The 27,175-nt window shown below is 41.7% G+C and overlaps 1 protein-coding gene across 2 annotated transcripts in view; it reads right to left on the bottom strand.

The window, feature by feature from the left end:
• The window catches only part of RUFY1 (RUN and FYVE domain containing 1), a 66,069-nt gene that overhangs the window by 19,503 nt on the left and 19,391 nt on the right, over positions 1-27,175 (bottom strand). For both annotated transcript variants that reach the window (XM_018051597.1, XM_005682046.3), the window contains exons 4-11: positions 26,987-27,088; positions 25,294-25,417; positions 20,890-20,951; positions 17,292-17,357; positions 11,955-12,024; positions 8,017-8,118; positions 7,045-7,161; positions 6,500-6,667 (exon numbers count right to left, since the gene is read on the bottom strand). In XM_018051597.1, the coding sequence (XP_017907086.1) occupies positions 6,500-6,667; positions 7,045-7,161; positions 8,017-8,118; positions 11,955-12,024; positions 17,292-17,357; positions 20,890-20,951; positions 25,294-25,417; positions 26,987-27,088 (811 nt within the window). The remainder of the gene's footprint in view (positions 1-6,499; positions 6,668-7,044; positions 7,162-8,016; positions 8,119-11,954; positions 12,025-17,291; positions 17,358-20,889; positions 20,952-25,293; positions 25,418-26,986; positions 27,089-27,175) is intronic.

Raw genomic sequence — 27,175 nt, 5'->3', positions numbered from 1 at the left:
GGTTGTCAAATGCAAGGTCAACCTATAAAGCACAAAAGCACTTCTCTATATTAGTAAGACCTCACTCGAAGATGCAGCCAAAATAAGGAAACAACCTCGCTGCCAGCAAGAACTAGACAGAATCAAGGAGCTCACCTGGAGAAAATGCAACTCTTACGGAATAAAAAGGACAAAAGAAGCATAAGCTTTGAATTCCATGTAATTCCCACTTAGGAAATTCAGCTGGAGTTTTGAAAAAGGAAGTTTATACCTTATTCTAAAATATTTATCAAGAATCAGACTACACTACAAAGTTACAGGAACCAAAGCAGCATGATGCTGGCACAAAACCAGAGAGAGATCAGCGGAACAGGAGAGAAAGCCCAGAAATAAACCCACGCACTTATGGTCAATTAATCTACAGCAAAGGAGGCGAGAAAATGGAGAAAAGAACTGTCGCCTCAATAAGCGGTGCTGGGAAAGTGCCCAGCTACGTGTAAAAGAATGAGAATAAAACATTTTCTAACACTATATACAAAGATAAACTCAAAATGGATTAAAGATCAAGGTATAACAGTGGAAAACACAGGCAGAACACTGACATAAATTGCAGCAGTATTTTTTGGGATCCATCTCTTGGAGCAATGGAACCAAAATGTGACCTTAATTAAACTCATAAGCTTTTGCACAGCAAAGGAAACCATAAACAAAATGAAAAGACAACCTAAGGAATGGGAGAAAATATTTGCTAATGATGTGACCAACAGAGGGATTTTGAAAATACACCAACAGCCAGCTTTATAGTTGTTCAGTCCCTAAGTCGTGTCCGACTCTTTGTGACCCCATGCCCTGCAGCACGCCAGGCTTCCCTGTCCTTCACTGTCTCCCGGACTTTGCTCAGATTCACGTCCACTGAGTCAGTGAGGCTATTTCACCATCTCTTTCTCTGCTGCCCGCTTCTCTTTTTGCCTTCAATCTTTCTCAGCATCAGGATCTTTTCCAGTGAGCTGGCTCTCCACATCAGGTGGCCACAGTACTGGAGCTTCAGCTCCAACATTGACGTTTCCTCTTTGCGGCTTGCCTGTTCATATTCTTTGCCCCCTTTTCTTTTGGATTTCCTATCTTTCCCTTGTTGGTGAGTAGTAATTCCACGATAGTCTAAATATTAGTCCTTTACTGGTCTACAGATGGTAAGTACCTTCTAGTCATCTACTATCCTTAAGTCCCTTGTTTTGATATAGTCTAATGTGTTGATTTTTCACATATGGTTTGCACTTTGGAGGTCCTGTTTTAGAAACATTCTCATGCTTAGGTGACAAAGATATTCCACACTAGTTTACTCAGCCTCTCACATTTAGGTGTGTAATGTATCAAGAGTTAACTTTTGTATATGGCATTACCTAGGGATCCAGTGTTCTTCCAATGAATATTCAGGGTTGATTTCCTTTAGGATTCACTGGTTTGATCTCCTTGCAGTCCAAGGGACTCTCAAGAGTCTTCTCTATCATCACAGTTTGAAAGCATCAGTTCTTTGGCACTCAGTCGTCTTTATGGTCCAACTCTCACATCCGTACATGACTACTGGAAGACCAGAGCCTTGACTATATGGACTTTTGTCAGCAAAGTGATGTCTTTGCTTTTTAATACGCTGTCTAGGTTTGTCACAGTTTTCCTTTCAAGAAGCAAGCATCTTTTTAATTTCATGGCTGCAGTCACTATCTGTGGTGACTCTGGAGCCAAGAAAATAAAATCTGTCCTGTTTCCACTGTTTTCCCATCTATTTGCCATGAAGTGATGGGCTTGGATGCCATGATCTTTGTTTTTGAATACTGAGTTTTTTTTTTTAATTAACTTATTTATTTTAATTGGAGGCTAATTACTTTACAATATTGCGGTGGCTTTTGCCATACATTGACATGAATCAGCCACAGGAAAGGGGGCTCAGGATGGGGGGGGACACATGTGTACCTGTGGCTGAATGCTGAGTTTTAAGCCAGCTTTTTCACTCTCTTTCACTTTCATCAAGAGGCTCTTTAGTTCCTCTTCACTTTCTGCATTAGAGTGGTATCATCTGCCTATCTGAGGCTGTTGATATTTCTCGTGGAAATCTTGACTCCAGCTTGTGATTCATCCAGCCCCCAGCATTTTCCAAGATGTACTCTGCATAGAAGTTAAATAAACAAAGTGACAATACATAGCCTTGTTGTACTCCTTTCCCAATTTGGAAGCAGTTATTTCACGTCAGGTTCTAACTGTGGCTTCTTGACCTGCATACAGATTTGTCAGGAGGCATGTAAGGTATTCTGCTATTCCCAGCTCTTTAAGAATTTTCCGGTTTGTTGTGATCTACAAAGTCAAAGTCTTTGGCGTAGTCAATAAAGCAGAAGTGGATGTTTCTCTGGAATTTCCTTGCTTTCTCTATGATCCAATGAGAGTTGGCAATTTGATCTTTGGTTCCTCTGTTTTTTCTAAACCTGGCTTGTACATCTGAAGTTCTTGATTCATGTACTGCTGAAGCCTGGCTTCATGGATTTTGAGCATAGCCTTACTAGCTTGCGAGATGAGCACAACTGACTGGTAGTTTGAACATTCTTTGGCATTGTCCTTCTTTGAGATTGGAATGAAAACTGACCTTTTCCAGTCTTGTGGCCAATGCTGACATATTGAGTACAACATTTTTACAGCATCATCTTTTAGGATTTTAAATAAATAGCTCAGCTGGAATTCCACCACCTCCACTAGCTTTGTTTGTAGTGCTAAGACCCACTTGACTTCATACTCCAGGGTGTCTGGCTTTAGGTTAGTGACCATACCATCATGGTTATCCTGGTCATGAAGATCTTTTTTGTGTAGTTCTTCTGTGTATCCTTGCCACCTCTTCTTAACCTCTTCTGGCTCTGTTTCTGTCCTTTATCATGCCTATCCTTGCATGAAATATTCCCTTGATATCTCCAATTTTCTTGAAGAGTTCTTTAATCTTTCCCATTCTGTTGTCTTCCCCTATTTCTTTGCATTGTTTATTGAAGAAAGCCTTCTTATCTCTTCTTGATATATGAAAAACTTACATAGCTTAATATCAAAAAACCAAACAACCCAATCAAAAAACGGGCAGAAAACCTAATCAGACATTTCTCTGAAAGACATACAGATGGCCAACAGGCGCATGAAAAGATGCTCAACATGGCTAATTATAGAGAAATGCAAATAAACACTATAATGAAGTATTACCTCACACCAGTCAAAATGGGCATCACCAGAAAGTCTACAAATAATAAACACTGGAGAGGGTGTGGAGAAAAGGCGACCACCTGCACTGCTGCTGGGAATGCAGATTGGTACGCTGGAAAACAATACGGAGATTCCTTAAAAAACTAAAAACAGAGTTACTATAAGACCCAGCAATTCCATTCCTGGGCATGTATCTAGAAAAGATGAACGGTCTAATTAAAAAAGATGTATGTTCACTGCAGCACTATTTACAATAGCCACGGCGTGGAAGCAACGTAAATATCTATCGACAGACGAATGGATAAAGAAGATACGGTGTGTGTGTGTGTGTACACATATAGTGCATACAGACGCACATACAACGGAATATTGCTGTTATTAAGTTGCTAAGTCTTGTCTGACTCTCTTGCATCCCCATGGGCTGCAGCCCGCCAGGCTCCTCCGTCCATGGGACTTCCCAGGCAAGAATACTGGAGTGGGTAGCCATTTCCTTCTCCAGGGATCTTCCTGGCCCAGGATCAGACCTGAGTCTCCTTCATTGGCAGGTGGATTCTTTACCACTAAGTCACCAGGGAAGCCCTACAGAGCTATCATAAGAAAGAAATGATGCCATCTGTAGGAATATATATGGATGGACCTGGAGATCATCACTCTAAGTGAAGTCAGTCAGCCAAAGACAGATATCATACCACTTATATGTGGAATCTAAAAAAAGGATACAAATGAGCTTATTTACAACACAGAAACAGAGTCAGACTTGGAGAAAAAACTTATGGTTACCAAAGGGGAAAGGGGTAGGGAGGGCTACATTAGAAATTTATGGTTAACAGATATATATCACTATATATAAAATAGATAAAGACCTACTGTATAGCACAGGGGACTATATTCAATAATTTATAATAACCTAAAATAGAAAAGAATCTGAAAAAGAATCATTTTACACCGGAAACTAACACAACATTGTGAATTAACTACACTTCAATTTAAAAGAAGATAAAAAAGAACAAACATTTATAAATAGATAAGTCAATTGGAAAATGAAGAGAGAAAATGGGGAAACATGGGCAGGCTTGACCAACATTATAGGCTGAGTCACGTCCCTCCCAAACCTGTTATGTTGAAGTCCTAACCCTCAGTATGACCCAGGACCTCATTTGGAAGCAGGGTCACTAACTGCAGACATAATTAATCAAGATGAAGTCACAATGGGGTTGGGTGGGCTCCCTATACAATACGACTGGTGTCCTTATACAAAGGGGAGACGCGGACAGGCGTGCACACACAGGGAAAATGCTGTGTGGAGAGGAAGGCAGAGATGGGGTGGTAACTCCTTCAAGTGAAGGAACCCCTGAAATTGACGGCAACCACCAGAAGCTAGGAGAGACCGCTGGGACTGACGTTCTCACAACCCTCAGAGGAAACCACCCCGCCAATACCTGACGCTGAAACCTCTGGCCTCCAGCACTGTGAGGTGGCAAATTCTTGGTAAGCCACTCAGTTTCTGGTGTTCTATCATAGCAGCTAGAGCACACTAACAGAACCAACCAGACAGTAAAACCCACTACAAAGCTATGGCAATTAAAATAAACAAACCGTCAAGCAGAACAGAGACCTCAGAGACAGTTCCATTTATTTACATAGGCACTTGACACATGATGAAGGCGGCACCACACGCCAGTAAGTGAACTTGAAGCAGTTTACTAGATGGACAAAAAGAACACGGGATCCCTGGGTAATGCCATATACAAAGGCTAACTCTTGATAATAGTACAAACCTAACGTGAAAGGTTGAGACAACTCGCGCGGACTATCTCTGACACCTAGGCATGAGGAAGTTTCTAATACAAAACTTCCAAAGTGCAAACAAAGAAAGTGAAAGTGCAAGTCGCTCAGTCGTGTCTGACTCTTTGTGACTGCACGGACTATACGGTCCATGGAATTCTCCAGGCCGGAATACTGCAGTGGGTAGCCGTTTCCTTCTCCAGGGGATCTTCCCAACCCAGGTCTCCTGCATTTCAGGCAGATTCTTTACCAGCTGAGCCACAAGGGAAGCCCAAGAATACTGAAGTGGATAGCCTATCCCTTCTGCAGTGGATCTTCCGGACCCAGGAATAGAACCAGGGTCTCCTGCATTGCATTGCAGGATTCTTTACCAACTAAGCTATCATGGAAGCCCCCAAAGTGCTAACCATATGTGAAAAATCAACACATTAGACTACATCAAAACCAGGGACTTAAGGATAGTAGATGACCAGGAGAAGATACTTACAATCTGTAGACCGGTAAAGGACTAATATTTACACTATACATTACTACTCATCAACAAGAAAAAGAGAAAACACAAAAGAAATAAAGGACAAAAAATATGAACAGGTAAGCCACAAAGAGGAAACATAAATGGCTAACTGCCACATGAAAGGATGCTCAAGCTCACGAGACTGAAAAATGAATAGTAAAATAATCGTACACTCACAATACAGGTGCCACATGGCACAGCTGGAGGGAGTGTGCATTGGTGCAGCCCTTCTGCAAAGCAGTGTGGCTGGACTTGTGCAAACCAAGAACACAAAGGAAGAAAGAAGCGTCTGGCTGGAAGGACACTACGATTATGTCTGCCAGAGAGATTCTCCCAGGTTTCAAAGGGAGATGGGGACACTACTTGCCAGGGTGTGGCTTGTGCTAGCATAGTGAAGGAAGACCGTTTGTCCATCACTGGGCAAGAAAGTGCAGTGGGTACACACACTGGGAAGCTAAACTGTATTAAGAAGCCAACACCAGACAAGTATGCAGATGAATGTCACACTGAGGCAGAAAACGGAAAAAGAGCGCCACAGCACAATACTAAAATTTGTATCTCCAAACGATACACGTTTTAGAGTGATAAATACAAATGAAAAGATAAACGCTTTCGAATGCTGGGCTGCAGAAAAGAGGATGGGAGTGGGGTGGGGGGTAAAAGGAAATAAGAAAACAGGCGGGATGTTTCTTTCTAGTGCTCCAACCAGGGATCCAAGTGTTGACTCAACCTTCTGCATCTGAAGCCCAGAGGGAGAAAGAGTGTGAAGCAGAATTCTAGCAGCGCTAGAGGGATGTGGGGGTGGTCCTTGGAATCCAACTATGCTGTGCTGACTCTGCACACAGGGGTTTGGCGATGCCAAAGCAGATATCATGAGCCTTGCGAGTTATGGCCGACATTAAGTCAAACTGTCACTTGCCCAAACTTGGAAGACGGAATCCATGCCCACTGTGTCAGGGCTTTGTGTGATGTGGACACAAAGCCAATTCCCACCTGGACTTTGTGAAACATCTGTAAATTAATGGCTTTGACTTCCTCCAGCTGCTGGCGCAGGGCGACTAGAGTGTCCTGCTTTTCATGGGTGTCCTTTTCTAGCAGCTTCATTGCAATCTCCATTTCGGTTTTCATTCCAATTTGTAACTCCAGTTCTTTTTCTAGTTCCTTAAAGGATATTAATAAGGAGAATATTATTAAAGTAGGTCCGAGAAATGAACTTAACTGATACTGTATTTTGGGCAGTGCTGAAAATACAAAGGTCAGAATAGGTTAGGGAGATGCAGACAAGTCTTTCTGGAGCATAACTAGATTTAATTTTACCCCTTTTCTCATTTTACAATGAACACTGGCTCAGCATCAAGTCAACAGAAAGTAGGTAGGTGGCAATGAGGAATACTCCAGGAATATTTTTTTTAACACGTTAAGAGCCTTATTTCCATAAAACTAATTCATTTTAAAGAAGGCTGAACCAGGTGTCTGCAAAGTGCTGACAGAAGTTAGCTCACAGGGAATGAACTGGGAAATCTTGCCGACACACTCACCAAGCGGGCTTTCCTCTCCTGCTTCAGCTGCTTCCACACATCGTTGTACATTTCATCCAGACCTTGCCGAGTCTGCTTGTAAGTCTCCAGCTCAACTTTTGTATCTTGTTTTGTTATCTGTGACCAAACAAGAGCACCAGAGGAATGGTTTGTTTACAAAGCAAGCTAACTACTGGGTTGGCCAAGTACAAAGTATTTTAACGCATTATTGGCTGGGGAATTATTGCAGAAACTAATGCCTGTAACTGGCGATTTGTTATGTAAGTGAGTAATGAAACACTCTGGTCAATCACGTTCAGGTAACAAAAGATATATTAATACATCTCTGGTCAGTAAGTTGCTAAAATATACCAAATATATGTTTTAAAAAGTAGCATAATTTCTAATTTCTATTTTTTAAAATAATCATAGAGAAAAGTTAAAATTTTAAAGATATTTTAATGTGTTTGAACTTGAAGGATGAAAGCAAACTAATAGATTTTTGAAAAGGTGGGCTCAGAAACTATTTAATTTTCCTTAAAACAGAAAAGTTGTTCTGAGTGGGAAAGGTCCCCATTCAATATTTATCTAGCATAATTTTTGGCACTGGGTAAATTTTGAGATGAATCAGATACAGTCTCTACCCTCAAGTCACTGGGTGAGACAGCTGCAAGTCAGCAGTTCTACAAAACAGCAAATGGCTTCTATAGTGGAGGGGAGACGTGACGAGTTATGAGAACACAGAAGGGCCCAGGACCACTGCTGGGCACCGGGACAGCACCACAGGGGCCTGGGCACACAAGAGCAGCTGAGGAGGGAACAGTAACTTTCACTTACAAAGGCCTAGAGGCACTTGGGAAACCCTAAGTGGTCCAGGTGGCCTGAGAGTGACATGAGGGTACCAAAGCATCTTTGAAACAGAGCATCTTTGCACGTTTCAAGCTTGAGGTCTGTGATGGACATGTCTGAGTGCCTGCAAGGCCCATTTCTCACCTCTACGCTTTTTTCACTTTTCTCACGAATTAATTCATTTTGTTCTCTTAATTGTTGCTGTTCTTCTTGGAGTGAACAAATTCGGTCTGTTGCGGCTGAAAGCTTATTAAGAAAGATTTTTATATTTCTTAACATCAAAATGAATCTTACTGCTCAAATTAAAAGCTAACATTTAGCATCCTCAAAATTGACAATGCATTTTTACATATGTGAAATTTTGTTTTTTATCCTTGTTTTGAATTAGGTAATACAGTCACAAAATTCCAAAGATAAAAAAACAGACAGCAAAATCTCTCTCCCACCCTTGCCCCAGTGATGTCTGCCCTTCCCAGATACTCTTTCACAAAAATGACAATATACCATCTATTTCACAAGGGCAAAGATTTATGGACACAAAACATTAGAAACAGCCTGAATGTCCAATACTAGAAATGGTTTAACAAATCACAGTGACAGCAAAAATAGAAACAAATAGTTATTAAAATATTTATAAAAACTTTTAATGACTTGAGAACATATTTATGATATAATAAGATAAAGAAGGTTATAGAGTATGCTCTCATGACTAGTTTAAAAACAACAACAACAACGGACCTCCCTGGTGGGGGTAAAGACTTGGTGCTCCCAACGAAGGGGACACGGTTTTGATCCCTCATTGGGGAACTAACACCCCACGTGCCACATGGCACGGCCTAAAACAAAACAAAACAAAAACCCCACAACTTAAAAATGCTTAAGAAGAAAATCAAAAGCAAACAAACAAACAAAACTTAGGACACGATGGGGATGCTATATACCAAGTGTTAAAAAGAGCTGTCATTTAGCCAAGGGATTATGGGTTTCCTGCCCCCTCCCCACCATTCTTTTTAGTTTTTCTAGCCAATGAGCAAAAGTATATCTTATCACTAGAGAGATAATTAATGAATGTGGGAGTATAATCACAACCAAACCACTAAAGATGTGCCTGAGGAAAACATCTTCCTTGCCTTGAATGAGTTAACATGGTTTAGGGAAAAGTATATAGGAGCAGGTGCCTTCATGGGTGCCTACATTCACAAGTAGTGAATGCCCCAACCAGCCTGGCCTTATCCAGCCTCTGAACCAGCCTCGAGAGAGAAGGTGAGGCTGGGTAAGGAAAAAGAAGCAAGACCTGTGCCCCCAGCGTGTGGCTGTGCCCACAGCGTCATTCACGAACGGGGGGCCCTGAAGCCTTCTCTTGGTCAATGCATCTAGGTCCACTCGGACTCAGAAGCCAGGACTGAGGTTTCTAAACATAACTTCTGTGCCCAAGCTAAAAACTGTAAGGCTTGAAAGGAGGTGCTAGTTGCCACAAGGGAAGAAGCAGGCAAAAACCATATGGTAATTCCAGTCTTACTCTCTGAGGACACAGAGAGCACGCCCTGAGTGAGAGGTGTACTTTTCTCTAAAGCACATTTTCTATTACAACTGTTTGCTTTTGAAGAAAAAATAACCCAGTTGTTCAGTTTCAAAAGCTAAATTAGACCTTCATTCAAAGTGTGCCAACTCCCCTCAGAGTGGGAGAAAATATTCGCAAACAAAGTAACTGATAAGGGATTAATCTCCAAAATATACAAACAACTCATGCAGCTCAGTATTAAAAAAAAAAAAAATCCAATCAACAAATTGGTAGAAGATGTAAACAGACATTTCTCCAAAGACCTACAGATGGCCAAAAAGCACACGAAAAGATGCTTAACATCACTAACTGCTAGAGAAATGCAAATCAAAACTACAGGTCAGAATGGCCATCGTAAACAACCTACAGACCGCGAATACCAGAGAGGGTGTGGGTAAAAGGCAGCCCCCTTACGCTGCTGGTGGGAACGTAAGCTGTGCGGCCACTGTGGAGAACAGTGTGGAGGTTGCTTAAAAGACTACTCCTAGAGCTGCCATGGCCCAGCAATGCCACGCCTGGGCGTGCAGCAGAGGAATCCAGAACGCGAGGTTCATGGACCCAGTGTTCACTGCAGCACTGCCAAGAGCCGGGACACCGAGGCAGCCCGGATGTGCAGCAGGAGAGGAGGGATAAAGGAGGTGCGGGGCATCTACACGATGGAAAAGAAAAGAGTGAAATGGTGCCAGCCTGCAGAAGCACGGATGGACCCAGAGCCTGCCACACCGAGGGAGGTAAGCCAGGCAGAGAAAGGCAGACATCACATGATACTGTTCATATGCGGAGACTAAAAACCGGGTGCAAATGAACTTATACAGAAAACGGAAAGGGTTACAGACGTAGAAAACAAACCTATGGTTCCCAGGGGGAAAAGGGGGAGGAAAGGGGTAAACTGGAAGACTGAGACTAACATACGCACACTGCTATATATAAAACAGTTAACTAATAAGGACCTACTGTATGGCACCGGGGAAGGCAGTGGCACCCCACCCCAGTACTCCTGCCTGGAAAATCCCACGGATGGAAGAGCCTGGTGGGCTGCATCCATGGGGTCGCTAGGAGTCGGACAGACTGAGCGACTTCACTTTCACTTTTCACGTTCATGCATTGGAGAAGGAAATGGCAACCCACTCCAGTGTTCTTGCCTGGAGAATCCCAGGGACCGGGGAGCCTGGTGGGCTGCCCTCTACGGGGTCGCACAGAGCTGGACACGCCTGACGCGACTCAGCAGCAGCATAGCACAGGGAACTCTACTCAGTACTATGCAATGGTCTATACGGGAAAAGAGTCGAAAGAGTGGGTGTGTGTATTCATATCACTAATGCACTTCGCTGTACACCTGAAACTAACGTACCATTATAAACCAACTACTCTTCAATAAAAATGATTAAAAAACCCTAAAACAACAACAACAAAAAACAAAGCATGCCACCTCATCTGGGAAAGAGTGAATCTGCTTGTTCTAAAATCAGCTAAGGTCTCTCTGAGTGCCTCTACATGCCACGTGTCAGGCAAGGCACGTTTATGTGGTATTAACCTAATGTAATCTATACAGCACTACGGTAAGGCATGAATTATCACCCAATTTGGAGATGAGGAAGTGAGGCCCAAAGGCCCACGCCATCCCCAGAGGAATCTGAGTGCTCCAGTCCTAAATGCGATGAAGTCTCTTCTGTGACGCTCATCTCTGAACTTCGCCTCCTCTCACAAATCTGAGCTCCTCTCCTGAAAGCTGTTTGGTCATGGCCCTGAGAAGAGTGTAGGAAGTCTGCAGTGAGCCTTACACTGGAGTCCTCACTAACAGGCGTGCTCCGCGACTCCTCCCGGCCATTGGCTGCCCCACGCCATGGGCGGCCGTCCTCTGGCCGCTCTCGCAGCGCCTCCCTCCCAGTGAGAGCTGGGGGGCCCGAGCAGCCCGGGACCGCTACCTGCGGCGCGCACCCCTCCTGCTAGCAGGAGGCGAGCTGTGTCCACCGAGCGGACGGCCGGGCGCGGGCAGCAAGCCTCTTCCTCGGCCTCAGCCCTCCTTCTTCCTGGCCCTTCATTCTCTCTCTTCCTAGTGAGAAAGCAGAGAAAGACCACACTGTGGGGAGACGGGCTCTAAGCGCCAGCGAGGCCGAACCACCAAAGGGGCAGGTAAGGGTACTTCCACCCCATGGCAGAGCCTGCGCCTTCCGACAGCAGCAAGACACACTCATCAAGGCACACGTGGTAAAAGAGGAAGAGAAAGCACGTTCACAAGAGGGCCTGCACTTGTCTCCTACTGGGCCACTGTGGCGTGACGAAGCCTAAGTCACCGAGAGCTGGCTTGCAGTCAGCTGCACTGGCTCATGGGAGTCCTGGCCAGGGCAGAACAGACGTTCCGAGCATGAGAAATTCTGAGCGCGCCTGTCCTGTCTGCAGCTCCACCCAAGGTTAGCACTCCCCATTCCTGCCAGTGAGCAGCTCTGGTCAGATATACCAACCATACCATTTCTCTTAGCCTTGGGTCATTCTGGTTTAAGCATTTCAGGAAGTTACAAACCTCTTCTTGAAGCTTTGAATTAGTCTTTTCCAAGCCGTCTATCTTGGTTTGAAGATCCCCAACTGTGCAGCTGTAAAACACAAAATATTAAGTAAATGTGAACCGATGAAGGTTGTCTTCCCAATTTTGAAACAATGAGAATAGAGATTTCCAGATTTCCTGTATGAAATGGAGAGTCAAAGGGTTTCCAATTCACTCATAGATGAGGATTCTAAATATATATGTATATTAATTAAAAATTTTTCAATGTTTTCTTCCCCAACTATGCTACCCATTTGTTTTTTAGCAAACTGGAAAGAAAACAAGAGTTTCTCCCAACACAATAGATGGGAACCATCCATCTAAAGTAATATTCATACCAAGATATTGGTACTTTTGGGTAGTGGGATCAAAGTTGATTTTTACATATTTTTATACTTTGTCCCATTTTTCACATACTCTTCAAGTAACATGCTCTACTTTCATACTGAAAAATATACAAAAAGCTAGTGTAGACTTCATAAACAACACCAATAGCTACAACAATAATAGTAGTAGTTTTCTTTTTGGATGATGGCTCTCTTTTGAGGCTCTCTTTTGGTCTAAGCATTTTAAATGCATCAACTTATGTAATCCTCCCCACAATTCTGTGAGGCAAATTTTATTGTTAATCTGTATTACAGATGAGGAAACCATAAATTTACATTGAAAAACTAAGTTCATACCCCTATGAACCCAGGAAGTCTGCCTCTAGAACCTGCACTTTTAGGCAACAGATCCTACTACCAAAAACTGATGTTTTTTGGGATGGGGATGTATACCAAGAAACAAATCTTTCAAGGCTAGTGAACCAAGATTCAAGAATCGGGTGGGAGAAAGATAAAAATACAAATTGATACAAAATGAAAAGGCACAAAACAAAAGATATGGAAGGAATTACAAGTTTAAAGAGTATGGCATTTTCAATTCTGTACTGACTATATAACTCACAAAGTATCAACAAAATTGCTATTTTTTCTTAGGAAACATAAATTTCCAAACATAAATCTTAGAACAAATCTTAGAAAACATAAATTACCAAAAAAGATATATCCTCAAGAGGAGCATATCCTCACTAGAGAAGGGAATGGCAAGCCACTTCAGTATTCTTGCCTTGAGAACCCCATGAACAGTATGAAAAGGCAAAAAGATAGGACACTGAAAGATGAACTCCCCAGGTCAGTAGGTGCCCAGTATGCTACTGGAGATCAGTGGAGAAATAACTCCAGAAAGAATGAAGGGATGGAGCCAAAGAAAAAACAACTCCCAGTTGTGGATGTGACTGGTGATAGAAGCAAGGTCTGATGCTGTAAAGAGCAATATTGCATAGGGACCTGGAAGGTTAGGTCCATGAATCAAGGCAAATTGGAAGTGGTCAAACAGGAGATGGCAAGAGTGAACGTCAGCATTCTAGGAATCAGAGAACTAAAATGGACCGGAATCGGTGAATTTAACTGAGATGACCATTTTATCTACTACTGTGGGCAGGAATCCCTTAGAAGAAATGGAGTAGCCATCATAGTCAACAAAAGAGTCCGAAATGCAGTACTTGGATGCAATCTCAAAAACGACAGAAAGATTTCTGTTCGTTTCAAAGGCAAACCATTAAATATCACAGTAATCCAAGTATATGACCCGACCAGTAATGCTGAAGAAGCTGAAGTTGAACAGTTCTAAGAAGACCCACAAGACCTTCTAGAACTAACACCCAAAAAAGATGTCCTTTTCATTATAGGGGACTGGAATGCAAAAGTAGGAAGTCAAGAGATACCTGGAGTAACAGGCAAATATGGCCTTGGAGTACGGAATGAAGCAGGGCAAAGGCTAATAGAGTTCTGCCAAGAGAATGCACTGGTCATAGCAAACACCCTCTTCCAACAACACAAGAGAAGACTACACATGGACGTCACCAGATGGTTGACACCGAAATAGACTGATTATATTCTTTGCAGCCAAAGGTGGAGAAGCTCTATACAGTCAACAAAAACAAGACCGGGAGCTGACTGTGGCTCAGATCATGAACTCCTTATTGCCAAATTCAGACTTAAATTGAAGACAGTGGAGAAAACCACTAGACCATTCAGGTATGACCTAAATCAAATCCCTTATGACTATACAGCGGAAGTGAGAAATAGATTTAAGGGACTAGATCTGATAGACAGAGTGCCTGATGAACTATGGACAGAGGTTCATGACACTATACAGGAGACAGGAATCAAGACCATCCCCATGGAAAAGAAATGCAAAAAAGCAAAATGGCTGTCTGAGGAGGCCTTACAAATAGCTGTGAAAAGAAGAGAAGCGAAAAGCAAAGGAGAAAAGGAAAGATATACCCATTTGAATGCAGAGTTCCAAAGAACAGCAAGGAGAGATAAGAAAGCCTTCCTCAGCGATCGATGCAAAGAAATAGAGGAAAAGAATAGAATGGGAAAGACTAGAGATCTCTTCAGAAAATTAAAGAGATACCAAGGGAATATTTCATACAAAGATGGGCTGAATAAAGGACATAAATGGTAGGGACCTAACAGAAGCAGAAAATATTAAGAAGAGGTGGCAAGAATACACAGAAGAACTGTACAAAAAAGATTTTCACGACCTAGATAATCACGATGGTGTGATCACTCACCTAGAGCCGGACATCCTGGAATGTAAAGTCATGTGGGCCTTAGGAAGCATCACTAAGAACAAAGCTAGTGGAGGTGATGGAATTCCAGTTGAGCTATTTCAAATCCTGCAAGATGATGCTGTGGAAGTGCTGCACTCAAGATGCCAGTAAATCTGGAAAACTCAGCAGTGGCCACAGGCCTGGAAAAGGTCAGTTTTCATTCCAATCTCAAAGAAAGGCAATGCCAAAGAATGCTCAAACGACTGCACAATTGCACTCATCTCACACGCTAGCAAAGTAATGCTCAAAATTCTCCAAGCCAGGCTTCGGCAATACGTGAACCGTGATGTTTAAGCTGGTTTTAGAAAAGGCAGAGGAATCAGAGATCAAATTGCCAACATCCAATGTATCATCGAAACAGCAACAGAGTTCCTGAAAAACATCTATTTCTGCTTTATTGACTATGCCAAAGCCTTTGACTGTGTGGATCACAATAAACTATGGAAAATTCTGAAAGTGATGGGAATACCAGACCACCTGACCTGCCTCTTGAGAAATCTGTATGCAGGTCAGGAAGCAACAGTTAGAACTGGACATGGAACAACAGACTGGTTCCAAATAGGAAAAGGAGTACGTCAAGGCTGTATATTGCCACCCTGCTTATTTATCTTATATGCAGAGTACATCATGAGAAATGCTGGACTGGAAGAAGCACAAGCTGGAATCAAGATTGCCAGGAGAAATATCAATAACCTCAGATATGCAGATGAAACCACCCTTATGGCAGAAAGTGAAGAGGAACTGAAAGCCTCTTGATGAGAGTGAAAGAGGAGAGTGAAAAAGTTGGCTTAAAGCTTAACATTCAGAAACTAAGATCATGGAATCCGGTCCATCACCTCATGGCAAATAGATGGGGAAACAGTGGAAACAGTGGCTAACTTTATTTTTCTGGGCTCCAAAATCACTGCAGATGGTGATTGTAGCCATGAAATTAAAAGATGCTTACTCCTTGGAAGGAAAGTTATGACCAATTTAGATAGCATATTCAAAAGCAGAGACATTACGTTGCCAACAAAGGTCTGTCTAGTCAAGGCTATGGTTTTTTCAGTGGTCATGTATGGGTGTGAGAGTTGGAGTATAAAGAAAGCTGAGCACTGAAGAATTGATGCTTTTGAACTGTGGTGTTGGAGAAGACTCTTGAGAGTCCCTTGGACTGCAAGGAGATTCAACCAGTCCATCCTAAAGGAGATCATTCCTGGGTGTTCATTGGAAGGACTGATGTTGAAACTGAAACTCCAATACTTTGGCCACCTGATGCAAAGAGCTGATTCATTTGAAAAGACCCTGATGCTGGGAAAGATTGAGGGCAGGAGGAGAAGGGGACAACAGAGGATGAGAAGGTTGGATAGCATCACTGACTCAATGGACATGGGTTTGGGTGGACTCTGGGAGTTGGCCATGGACAGGGAGGCCTGGTGCGCTGCGGTTCATGGGGTTGCAAAGAGTCGGACACAAGTGAATGACTGAACTGAACTGAACAAGAGGAGAAAAGCTAGATGAACTAACAACCAAGGAAAGACTGAAAAGCTGGCAAAGTATTGCCACTTTACAGGCGCTTCAAATTTTCAAGGAGCTCATGAAGCAGAAGGTATTCCCAGGTACAGAAATAAGGCAAAGCTTTCTGATTCATTTTGCGAGGCTGCATTGAGACCATACCAGAAGGAAAACTATGGAACAATTACATTAGATTATGCCTTAAGAGAATGATTAAATCATTAAAGCTATGATCAAGTAGTTTATCCCTGTGGAAAAAATACATTAGTAAACTGTATCATGTCAATAGATTAAGGGACAAAGTCAAGATTAACTTAATGAATGCTAAAAGGCACTTTATAAAATTCAACATGTATTTCTTACAAAAGTTCTCAATAAACTAGGAATGAATTAAGAATCTCTCTCTCAAAACAATAGTCAGCATCATACCTCAGAGAGTTCAGAAATACGCTTCCTACATACTCCTTCCTTACATAAAGGATCTGAACACGCCAGATCCTTTGCCTGATTCATTGGCTTTGGGGGTCACAGAGGGTGCTCCCATAGAGCACTGCTAATGTGCACAGTAAATTTTCTAAATGGGTTGAGGGTTCAGAGAGAGAATTGTATCTCCCAAAAATGTTAGGCCGAGAATCTCCATCCATTCCCCTCAACACCTGCAGCAACTAGTGTTTCATGACACACAGGAGCAGCTTTCCAGTTAAAAAGAACACTCAAGATAAAGATACCTGCTTTCAAAAAAAAAAAAACCAAACTTGCTATTAAATCACTGCTGAATTGCTTTCAAAGGTCTAACCGAGTGGTTTTCAACTCCTTTTCCTGCTCAGCACACTGGAGGGATGTGTGCTGATTCCCAGCAGCAATAGTGCTTTCTAGGCAGTGATCTCCAACTAAGTTGTTGTAGGCTGATGGGTGGAGAGTCAGGTTTCATTCATTACTCTCTAAGTTGCATAACTACACAGAACAAGGGACCAAAGGATTCCCCAAAGCTCTTTATCAAGAAATCATACTTCTATAACCTGTACACATGAGCACTGAATGACAATCTTTCTTCCTGATTAGGAAAAAAGTTAGTTATAAATATACGGCAACTCAAGAAAGTCCCATGAGGCAATCATTGGGCACTGAGAATGAACACTGGACAAAGAAGGGAGTCCTACCTTAAGTGCCGGTTAAGTTCCTCCACATAATTTTTTTGATCAAGGACATCTGTGATTCTTTCGTGCCTTTAAAAAAGGGCATAAAAATAGAGAAATTATTTTTTGCAGTGAACAGGTGTAAAAAATGCATTTACTTATTTGGCTGCGTTTGGTCTTTTTGATGCGGCATATGGACTCTGCAGTTGTGGCGCGCGGGCTTAGTTGCTTCCTGACATGTAGGATGTTAGTTCCCTGACCCAGGATGGAACCTGTGTCCCCTGCATTATAAGGTGGATTATTTTTACCCCTGGGACACCAGCGAAGTCCCAAGGAATTCCTTTTACTCAGGGCTAATACTCTGTAATTGTCCCCCAACCTTCCAATTACATTGTCTGAATACCAATATCATTAATGCCATCAGGAAACCAAGAGACAGTCAGAGTGGAGTCACGTCTACACGGTCCTGAGTGAACCAGCACGACTGGCTGGGAAGACATGGAACACACTGGAAACGCTGCCTGGAAAGGACCCTCCCTACAGATGGTCCTCCCACCTCATCCCTAGCATTTGAGAATGCCACCAGGATGCAAGGTGGAAACACCAAAATCCATACGTGAATGGCTCCCGAGGTAGGAGATGAAGCAGCCCTTGGTATACTGAAGGAAAAGAAGTTGGCTCATAAAAGAAGATCATAGGACTCTTCAAAACACAAAGCTCATTAGTCTGGGTTTGAAAAAAAAAAAAAGACATTGGGAATTCCTTGGTGGTCCAGTGGTTAGGGCTCTGTGCTTTCAATGCCAAGGGGGTGGGTTCAATTCCTGGTTAGGGAACTAAGATCCTTAAATCCATGCAGTGTGACAAATAAAACAACAACAAAAAATGCCATATAAATTTATATATATAAAAAAAGACTAACATTTTAAAGTTAGCCGCCCCCCACCAATTTCTTTACATACGTATGTACGTAAATGAGATTATTCAACCCACACTCATGCCACAGGTGCTGGATTTATTGGTCAGTATAGTTTATTTTTATTATTTTAACCTTTCTGCCCTCACATAGCTTTCCCGGGTGACACATACTGAGAGCCTGTTGAGTAGCCTCTGTGCATATAATCATAACATCGATCTATATTTTTATATATAGTATACGCAATTAAAAAACAGATTTGGAGGTTTAAAAAAAATGGGATATATATACTTCTCAGTATTATACTTTTCTCACTCAATAATACCTGTGGAAATCCCTCTAAATCTACTATACACTAGGTAAAATTTGCTTTTTCTCATGTCTGTGTAATACACCACAGTGTGGAATATTTTGGATTTTCCACAATTCATTCAATTACAGATGTCCCTAAGTGTCCACAGGGGACGTGTTCCGAAACCTCTGTGGATACCAAAATCTGCAACTGCTCAAGTCTCTCACACACATGGCATAGCACGGCTGACCCTCTATATCTGTGGGTTCAACATCTGCAGGTGTGAAAGGCTGACTGCATTCCCTTCAAGGTGGATCATCAGCTCATTTCCAGTTCTTTTCGACATTAAGAATTTATTTTAAATTCCAAGTGAGCAAACCTTAGCACTTTGTGTGCATAAAGCGTGCCTTCCTTGGTAAGGGCACTGCCAGGACACTGAGACCAGAAGTGTCCTCAATACGCAGGTGTGTGAAGGACAAGTGGTGGATGCTTCTGGTAGAGGATTCAAACACAGCCCAAGGGTTCACAGCGAGACCCTCCCACACCTGTGCTCAGGTCTGTGTGCCTCTCTGGAAGTGGCCCATGTACATGGAAGTACAACACAGAAACACAAGTGTCATGTCTTCTTTATTATAACATGGATTTTAGCTGTTATACACATTGTTTGCTTTTCTGTCTCTTTTTTCAGGGTGACTTCTCTTAATGCTCTTGTTAACAAGATGCATGCTTGTTAACAAGGATGAAGTAGAGTTACATGCGGCGTGAAAAGACATCCAAGACACCCTGTGATCAAAGAGTAAGTCTAGTGGCAACCTAAATATGTAATAGTGCTTTTCCATTTACATCCAAACAATCTGTAAAGCAAATTACACTGCCAACAAATAGACATCTGCAAGGCATTAAAAAAAAAAGACTTGGAAGGAGTCATGCATGAGTAGCTTCCTCTGAAGAAGGAGGCGGGGAGTGGGACTGAGACGGAGACTGGGGGATAGTGTGGATGGGGAAATTGCCCTTGTACGCTCTGTTCTTCCTCAGAGCCTAATTCCTTAGACAACAAGAACAGTCACCTATTACCATTGTAATTAAAAACAGCTAAATAAGAAATAAAATTTCAAACAGCGCAAAAACAAAAGTAGCATTCTTTGTCAGCAGTTACATGAAAGGATGCCCAACATCACTAATTATCAGGAAATGCAAAACAAAACTGCAATATGGCAACACCTCATACCTGTTAGAATGGTTGTCACTGAAAAGACAAGAAATAATAAGCGTTGGCCAGGAAGCAGGGAAAAGAGGACTCTGTGCAGTGTTGGTGGGAATGTAAATGAGTACAGCCACTGTGGAAAACAGTGTGGCAGTTTCTCCAAAAATTAAAAATAGAACTACTAAATGATTCAGCAATTCCGCTTCTGGGTATTTACCCAAATAAAGTGAAAACTTACATGAAGACATATATGCACCCCCATACTCATGGGAGCATTACTTACAATAGCCAAGATACAGCAACAACCTTCCTGATAGCTCAGTTGGTAAATCAGGAATCTGCCTGCAGTGCAGAAGACCCTGGTTTGATTCCCAGGTTGGGAAGATCCACTGGAGACGGGATAAGCTACCCACTCCAGTATTCTTGCCTGGAGAATTCCATGGACTATATTTTCCATGGGGCTGCAAGGAGTCGGACACAACTGGGCGACTTTCACTTCACTCCTTTAGAGCAACAACCTAAGTGTCCATCAATAGATGAATGAAGAAAATGTAGTGTATTTATATAATAAAATAGTATTCATCCATTAAAAAAAAAATCCTACCATTTCTGACAACATGAGTGCATTTGAGGGCATTATGCTAAGTGAAATAAGAAAAATAGTGAAAGACAAATACCTTATGATCTTACTTATCTGTGGAATCTAAAACAAACAAACACAGAACCAAGCTCACAGATACAGGGACTGGTGGTGGCTGCCAGAAGCTGGGGAGTGGGGGAGAAGGGGAATGGGGTCATAAGGTACAAACTTCCAGTTATAAAATAAAGGAGGCTTAGCGAGGCAACGTGCAGCATGGTGGTGACTCCTGTTAATAGCATTTTACATATATAGTGAATGTATATAATCAAGTATAGCTAGTGACCATAGCTAATAGTACAACTGCCCATTTGAAAGTTGCTAGGACAGTAGATCCAAAAAGCTCTTGTCACAAGAAAAAAATTCTTTTGTAACTAACTATGTTAAGGTCATGGATGTATGCTAGATGTACTGTGGTGATCACATTACAATACATACAAATATCAGACCATTATGTTGTACCCCTGAAAATAATACAATGTTATATGTCCATTACACCTCCGTTTTGGAAAGAGTAGCATTCTTTGCTAGAATTTCATTAAAATCACGAAGAGCAGCGTACAGTGCAGAACTTACTCTTTGCCGCCGTCCAGATCCTGCACGTCTTTAATGTAGAGAGAAAAATCGATCACTCCAACCTGATTGAAAGAAAAGGCACCAGTGTAAATGGAAGATAATTCCCCCACTTTCCACACACCTTACTACCTTTAAAATTCATGGTGTTTATATGCCTATCTCCTTCCTAAACAGTCAGTTACATGGATGAGCTTAAAGTAGCAATCAAGCAAACAAACCGAAAGAAAAATAACCCCATCATCTTCGAGAAGAAAACCTTACTAAAAATCAGAATTCAAGGGAATATTGTGAAGTTTTACCACTTAGTAATGATTAGTTTTTCTGTCTTTATTCAACAAATTGTTGACAAAGATCAACAAAGTTCTTCAGGTACAAAGTAATTAAAAAAAAAAAAAGAGAGAGACCTGGATCTTTAAAGTGGTGATCTCAGCTGATAACTCTGACTCCTCCTTTCCCCAAGTTGGGATGAAAAGGTCCAATCTGTATTTCAGGGAAAATTCTCTGCTATAGGGAACTAGGGAGGTCCAAGATCCCTCAACATTTCAAAGTTAGGTGCTTTGTCCAGAAACAAAGCACCTGAGACAGAGTGAATGACAGCCCTAGCCTGCCACCACAGACTCCAGTGAAAGTGAAGCCATTCCTTTGAAATACAGGATAATTGGGTCCATCAATACAGAAATATGTAAATCAGTCACATTATAGCCATATTGCAGAACCCTCTGCAACCATAACAAAGAACACAGGGAATGAAAATGTAATGAAACGAAGAAAGCTCCAGGATAAAATTTTAAGTCAAAGAATACTATGTACAGCATTAACCCCAATTATATATACAGAGTATAGCAACCCCACTTATGTTAAAAGCCAAAGCTGTATGTGACGTCTTCTGCAGCTTCCCTGTTGAGCCTCCCACCAATCTCCATTCCCAACCCTTGAACTTGGGTGGCCTTACTACCTGTCTTAATGAGCAGAAAGCAGCAGGAAGGAGGCTGTGACTTTTCAGCTAGGTTAACAAAGGCAGTACACACTTCGTCCTGGCTCTTTCCCTTGGGCACATGCCTCTGAAGTTCTGAGCTTCTACGGGAAAAGTCTGGCTACCTTGAGGCACCACGCTGGAGACCATGTGGAGAGACCAAATTCAGACAGAGATGCCCAGGAAACCCCTGCTGCTCCAGCGCCTGCTCACTGCCCTTCTCAGCTCAGAGGGCAGTGACAGCACAGGCCTTCAGCCACTTCAGTCCTGGCCACCGACTGCCTATAATCACAGGTGTCCTTCAGAATCAACCTGCTGAGCCCAGCTAACCATCAACTATGAGTGACTGCTATTTTTAGTGTGACTGTTAATTTGTTATACTGCAGAAGAAAGCCAGAAAAGATTTAGTCAGAAACAAAAACCTATGTACACATAAATGCATAGAAAAAGTAGTCCCTCAAGTTTTTACATTACCTGTGGGGACAAAGCGGGACTGAAGGAGGAGGAGAAAAGGGAAGCTGAAATGGTAATACCAGCAAGTTTCAACAAACATTTACAGAAAAATAATTCTTGCTATAACCAACTTTTGCAGAAAATAAGAACGAAAAGAATATTATCCAGCTTATTTTATGAGGTTATACAATCCTGACACTGAAAAGTTACAAAGACAGTATAGAAAGGGAAGATTCAGATAAGTGTCACTTGTAAGTAGAGACACAAAAATCCCAAATAAACCACAGACATTAAGTCTAGGAGTACACTAAAAGTATATGTACGATGACCAAATAAGATTTATTTTAAGAATGCAGGAATAATGTCACAATAGGAAGCCCAAGAATTAATTCAATTATAATTATGGGCTAAAAATGGATATGACATCTCAATAGATGCCAAAAAGTGTTGGATAGCATTCAATATTCATTTTTTAAAAATTAATTTCTTTATTTTAATTGGAGGCTAATTCCTTTACAATATTGAGGTGGTTTTTATCATAGGGTTTGGGACGGCGGCACACACGTACACCTGTGCCTGATACATGTCAATATTGATTTTTAAATAAAAATGCAAAGTTAGAAGAGAAAAGCACTTTCTAAACATGAGAAAGAGGGTCTCTCAGAGAGCAGCAGCAAATACTCATGCTTCATAGTGACATGCAAGAGGCATTATGTGGACGATAAGAATAGGCCAGGGGCTCAACCACATCTATTATTTACTAAAAATCCCAGACAAATTTTTATTTTGGAATCCGACAAAATAAATGATTTTCAAGGTCATCTGGCAGAATAGAAAATGGACAGCCTCAACTAAATCTGAAAATGTGGCATAAAAAAGTAGGTAGGAGGTGAACTGCCAGAGCATAAAACACACTATATGGCTTTGGTAGTTAAAAGGCTATGTTACTAGCATAGAAATAAAAAGATCCAGAGACTAAACAGAGAGTCTACAAACAAGCCTCTAAGTATAATGGATATTTCAACAGATGATAAAGGTGGAATTTCAAATTAGTAGGCAAAATAATGATATTTGATACATGACACTGAAAGAACTGGTTTACTACTGCACTTAATAGGGAAAATAAACCCTGAGAGAGCAGAAAAAATTTTTATAACATGTATTCTGACAAATGGTAAATATCCTTATCTATAATAAAGGAGTGGAAAAAGATGGAATATTCAAAAAAATGGGCAAAGGATATGAACAGGTGAACCACCAATGGCCTGTTTAATGTTTGTAATACAAAATGAAAAAACCTTGTATGATATTTATAACAAAACATGATAAAAAAAACCAACAACTCCATCATCCTAGTTTCAAAAACACAAATTTGAGATGAAGAGTTTTTTCTGTCTGATTGAAAAAGACCAAGAACGCTCACACGCTTTCACAACACTCATGCAGAACTTGTACAGTCTGACACAGCAATCTCAAAACTTATCCTGAGAAAATAAACGGATAAGACTTAAACACAAGTATAAGGACATTCATAACACTGTCATTATAACATGAAAATGACTTACATTAATAAGTACTGGTTAGGGAGGGAGAATCAAGGAGGGGATATATATATTATATATATAATTATATGTATATATATATAAAATTATGACTGATTTGTGTTGTATGGCAGAAAACAACACAACACTGTAAAGCAATTATCTTTCAATTAAAAAAAAATTGGTTAAATAAATTATTGTATATTCATAAAATGGATGACTCACATGGTCATTTAAAATTAGGTTTATATCTCTTGACATCAAGAGCTGTGTGGAACACATTGTTAAATAAAGAAATTGCAAAATGGTGTTCTTGGAATAATCACATTTTGGTTTAATGAAAAAAGAAAGCTCCAAACATCTGCCTCTGAGATACAAAGATACACACACACTCACACCTTTTATTCATGTGCTGGAAGGATAAATCCCAAAATTTAACACTGAATCAGCTGTTTCTATGAAATGGGACAATATGTGATACTTTGTTTCTTTTCAAAAAAGCTTCTTAAAAAACAACAACAACTTCTTTATATTTTTTGAAAAATATTCAACAGGCCAAAACAAGAAAACTACTGGGGAAAAAAAGAAGCTGATCTGGTCATGGAGGGATTGGGGAAGCTTTAGATTCATCTTCAAACATGTAGTGGGAAGAAGGCGGGGCAGCGGCCCAGCCACAGTTCCTGATGCCCTGAAGTGGGGTGGAGGTTACAATGGGGCAGAGTGTCTGGATTTACAGCCTCCAGCACCTCGAGCTTAGGCCTCAGCCCTGGCTACTGGCTCCCGTGTAGGAGGAAAAGCCCATCACAAGGCTGTCTCCAGCAAGGGGCACTCTGCACCTCACAGCCTGAAAATTCCTGCTCCGTTTTACCATCTGACTTTCCAAATCTCTCCTGAGTCTGTTTTCCCACTCCTCAAGCAGACTTGTCTGCCCCAGACTTCCTGACTTATCTGCTTCATGTTTCTCCATTCCCCATTCTGGGCTGCTTCTAACTCATGACCCGGATAGCTGCTAGCTTCAACTTTCTCAGTCTCTGGCCTGACCATTTCACTGTGCTGCCTAAAAACCTCCAATGGTTCCCGAAGTTCCAGGGACAAAAGCTGAAGCCTCTAACATGGCGCTGATGATGTAACACCTGGGCCGGCCTCCACCTCCACCTCACTCACTGAGCAGGCTGTGTCCTAGCCACGGAGAACCATTTCCTGTTCCCAGACACGCCCTGCTGTCCATGCGTGCCTTTGTGCCTTTGTCCGAGCTATTTTCCGCTCTTCCCTGAGACTTTTGCCAGCTGTTCCAGCTTTGGTCCAGCACAGCACCCTGCACAGCCCTTTACCAGATACCCCCTGCCATCTGCCCCCTCTCGCACACGTCTGCAAATCCAGTGTAAAATCCCTGGCCCAAATAAGACATTTGATCTAGAGTTAAAAGTCCCATCTTACCTGAGAATCCAAGTCTTCTCCTTTTAAGCAGAGGTTGGCATCAAGCACATTGAGTCCCACCAGCAGACCAACAATCACCGTCCCTTCTTCCTCCATCATCAATGCCTCAGGCTCATAGAACTCACTGAAAGAGATGGATAACACCGGAACACCTTCACCACCTTCTGCTGGACCTATCCTGACTTTTCACCTCGCAGCTCGTGGCCTGGCTGCCAGTTTCACCAGGAGCCAGAGGCTGCCTTGAGTGCGTGCCCTTCCGCCTTTTATTCCCTCTCTCACTCTGAGTTCTGTGATCTCTTCCCTCTCCTCTCTTCCTGGGGCTTAGAATGGACCCCTCCCACCTCTGGTCTAAGGTTAACTTCTCTGGTTGGACCCTGGACCCCAGCTCTTCTCATTAGGCCCCTGTGTTCCTAAACGCCACTCTGTCCCTCTTGTCCACCTGGCTGCTTCTTTCGTCTTCCTACGTGAACTACTTCTACACTCACATTCATGTCAACATGAAGTGCAATCCTGCGATCTCCACCGCCCCCGACCTGGAACAACACTCTTTCCTCTCTCCCGCGTCCCGGGAACACTGCCTGCTTTGACTCCCTTCCCCCCCAGTCCCCTGGCCACGTGTAGTGAGGCTCCATCCGTCAACGCGCTGGTCACCTGCGATTAGCTAATATACCAGCATGTGTGTGAGTGCATAAGAACTTGCTATCCTCAGAATTAGTTATTTATTTATTATCGTTTAGTTTTGGCAGTGAGCCATGTGGGATCTTAGTTCCCAGGCCAGGGGCGGAAGCTGTGCCCTCTACAGTGGAAGTGTGAAGTCTGCACCACTGGACCAGGAGGGCAGTCCCAGAACTAGCTGTTTAGAACAAAATCCGTACCTCAAAGTTACTCAGTATAACGGTCAGAGAAGAGTACAAGGTACGTAAATTATCTGAAATCAGTATTTATCATGAAAGCATTTGCTCAGTAATAAGCCATGACTTGAAAACAATCGAAAATTTTGGATGATAGGCCATACTGTAAAAGATATTTTTATTTCAGTTAGACAAGAGCATTACCTCTATAAAGATTTTTTCCTCATAAATTCTGATATCATAGAGAAAATTCCTCTTATAATGATGTCTTTTGTCTAAAAAGTTATAAATATAAAAAATGAACCCAGTCATAAATTTCAGAGATAGTTTGTCTTTACTGATGCCAAGAGATATAAAAGTTTACAAACTGAATATGGAATCCTAAAGTAGGTAATCTAGGTATGTTCTCTTATAAAAAGCAGGGTTTTATAATTTAAAATTGCCCACTGAATCTAGCTCAAGTCATTTTCCCCCTATTATCACCCAATCAAATACTATTTTATTGAAACTTAATGGAGTATGCTGTCAGTTACCCGATCTTAGGTATTTTTGAAGAATTACCTTCAAAATGAAAATATGAATCTTCATTCATAAAGATTTCAGACAGTGCTCAAAAAATAAAATTCTGCTATTTAAAAAGTAAGCCACAGAATAATTACACTTCATAATAATCTGAATAAAAACTGTACAGGCTTGTTCAGGTTTTTGCATTAACATCTTACAGAGAAACATGAATGAACCATTTGGCCAAGTCAATACATTCTTATTTTAATTCCTAATGATGTACAAAACTATGTCCTAATTACGAAGCAAAAACTAAGCGAAGATAGGTGATGAAATACCTCAAGAGATTTTTATTGTCTACAAGCACTTTCAGATAATCTGCCAGTTTCTTCTGCATGAGTGCAAGATAAAGCCAAGCTCTGCCCCTTCCCACAGCCGTCCTGTAATGCAAACAGAGGATCAGCCTATTAAAGCATTACAACAGCAAAAACAAATGGAAAAAAAGCCAACTTGGCCAAGGGGAAATA

Source organism: Capra hircus, chromosome 7 (genome assembly GCF_001704415.2).
Source record: "Capra hircus breed San Clemente chromosome 7, ASM170441v1, whole genome shotgun sequence".
In the NCBI taxonomy this organism is placed as follows: domain Eukaryota; kingdom Metazoa; phylum Chordata; class Mammalia; order Artiodactyla; family Bovidae; genus Capra; species Capra hircus.
The sequence above is the reverse complement of the archived record's forward strand: the minus strand, read 5'-3'. Positions and strand labels throughout refer to the sequence as shown.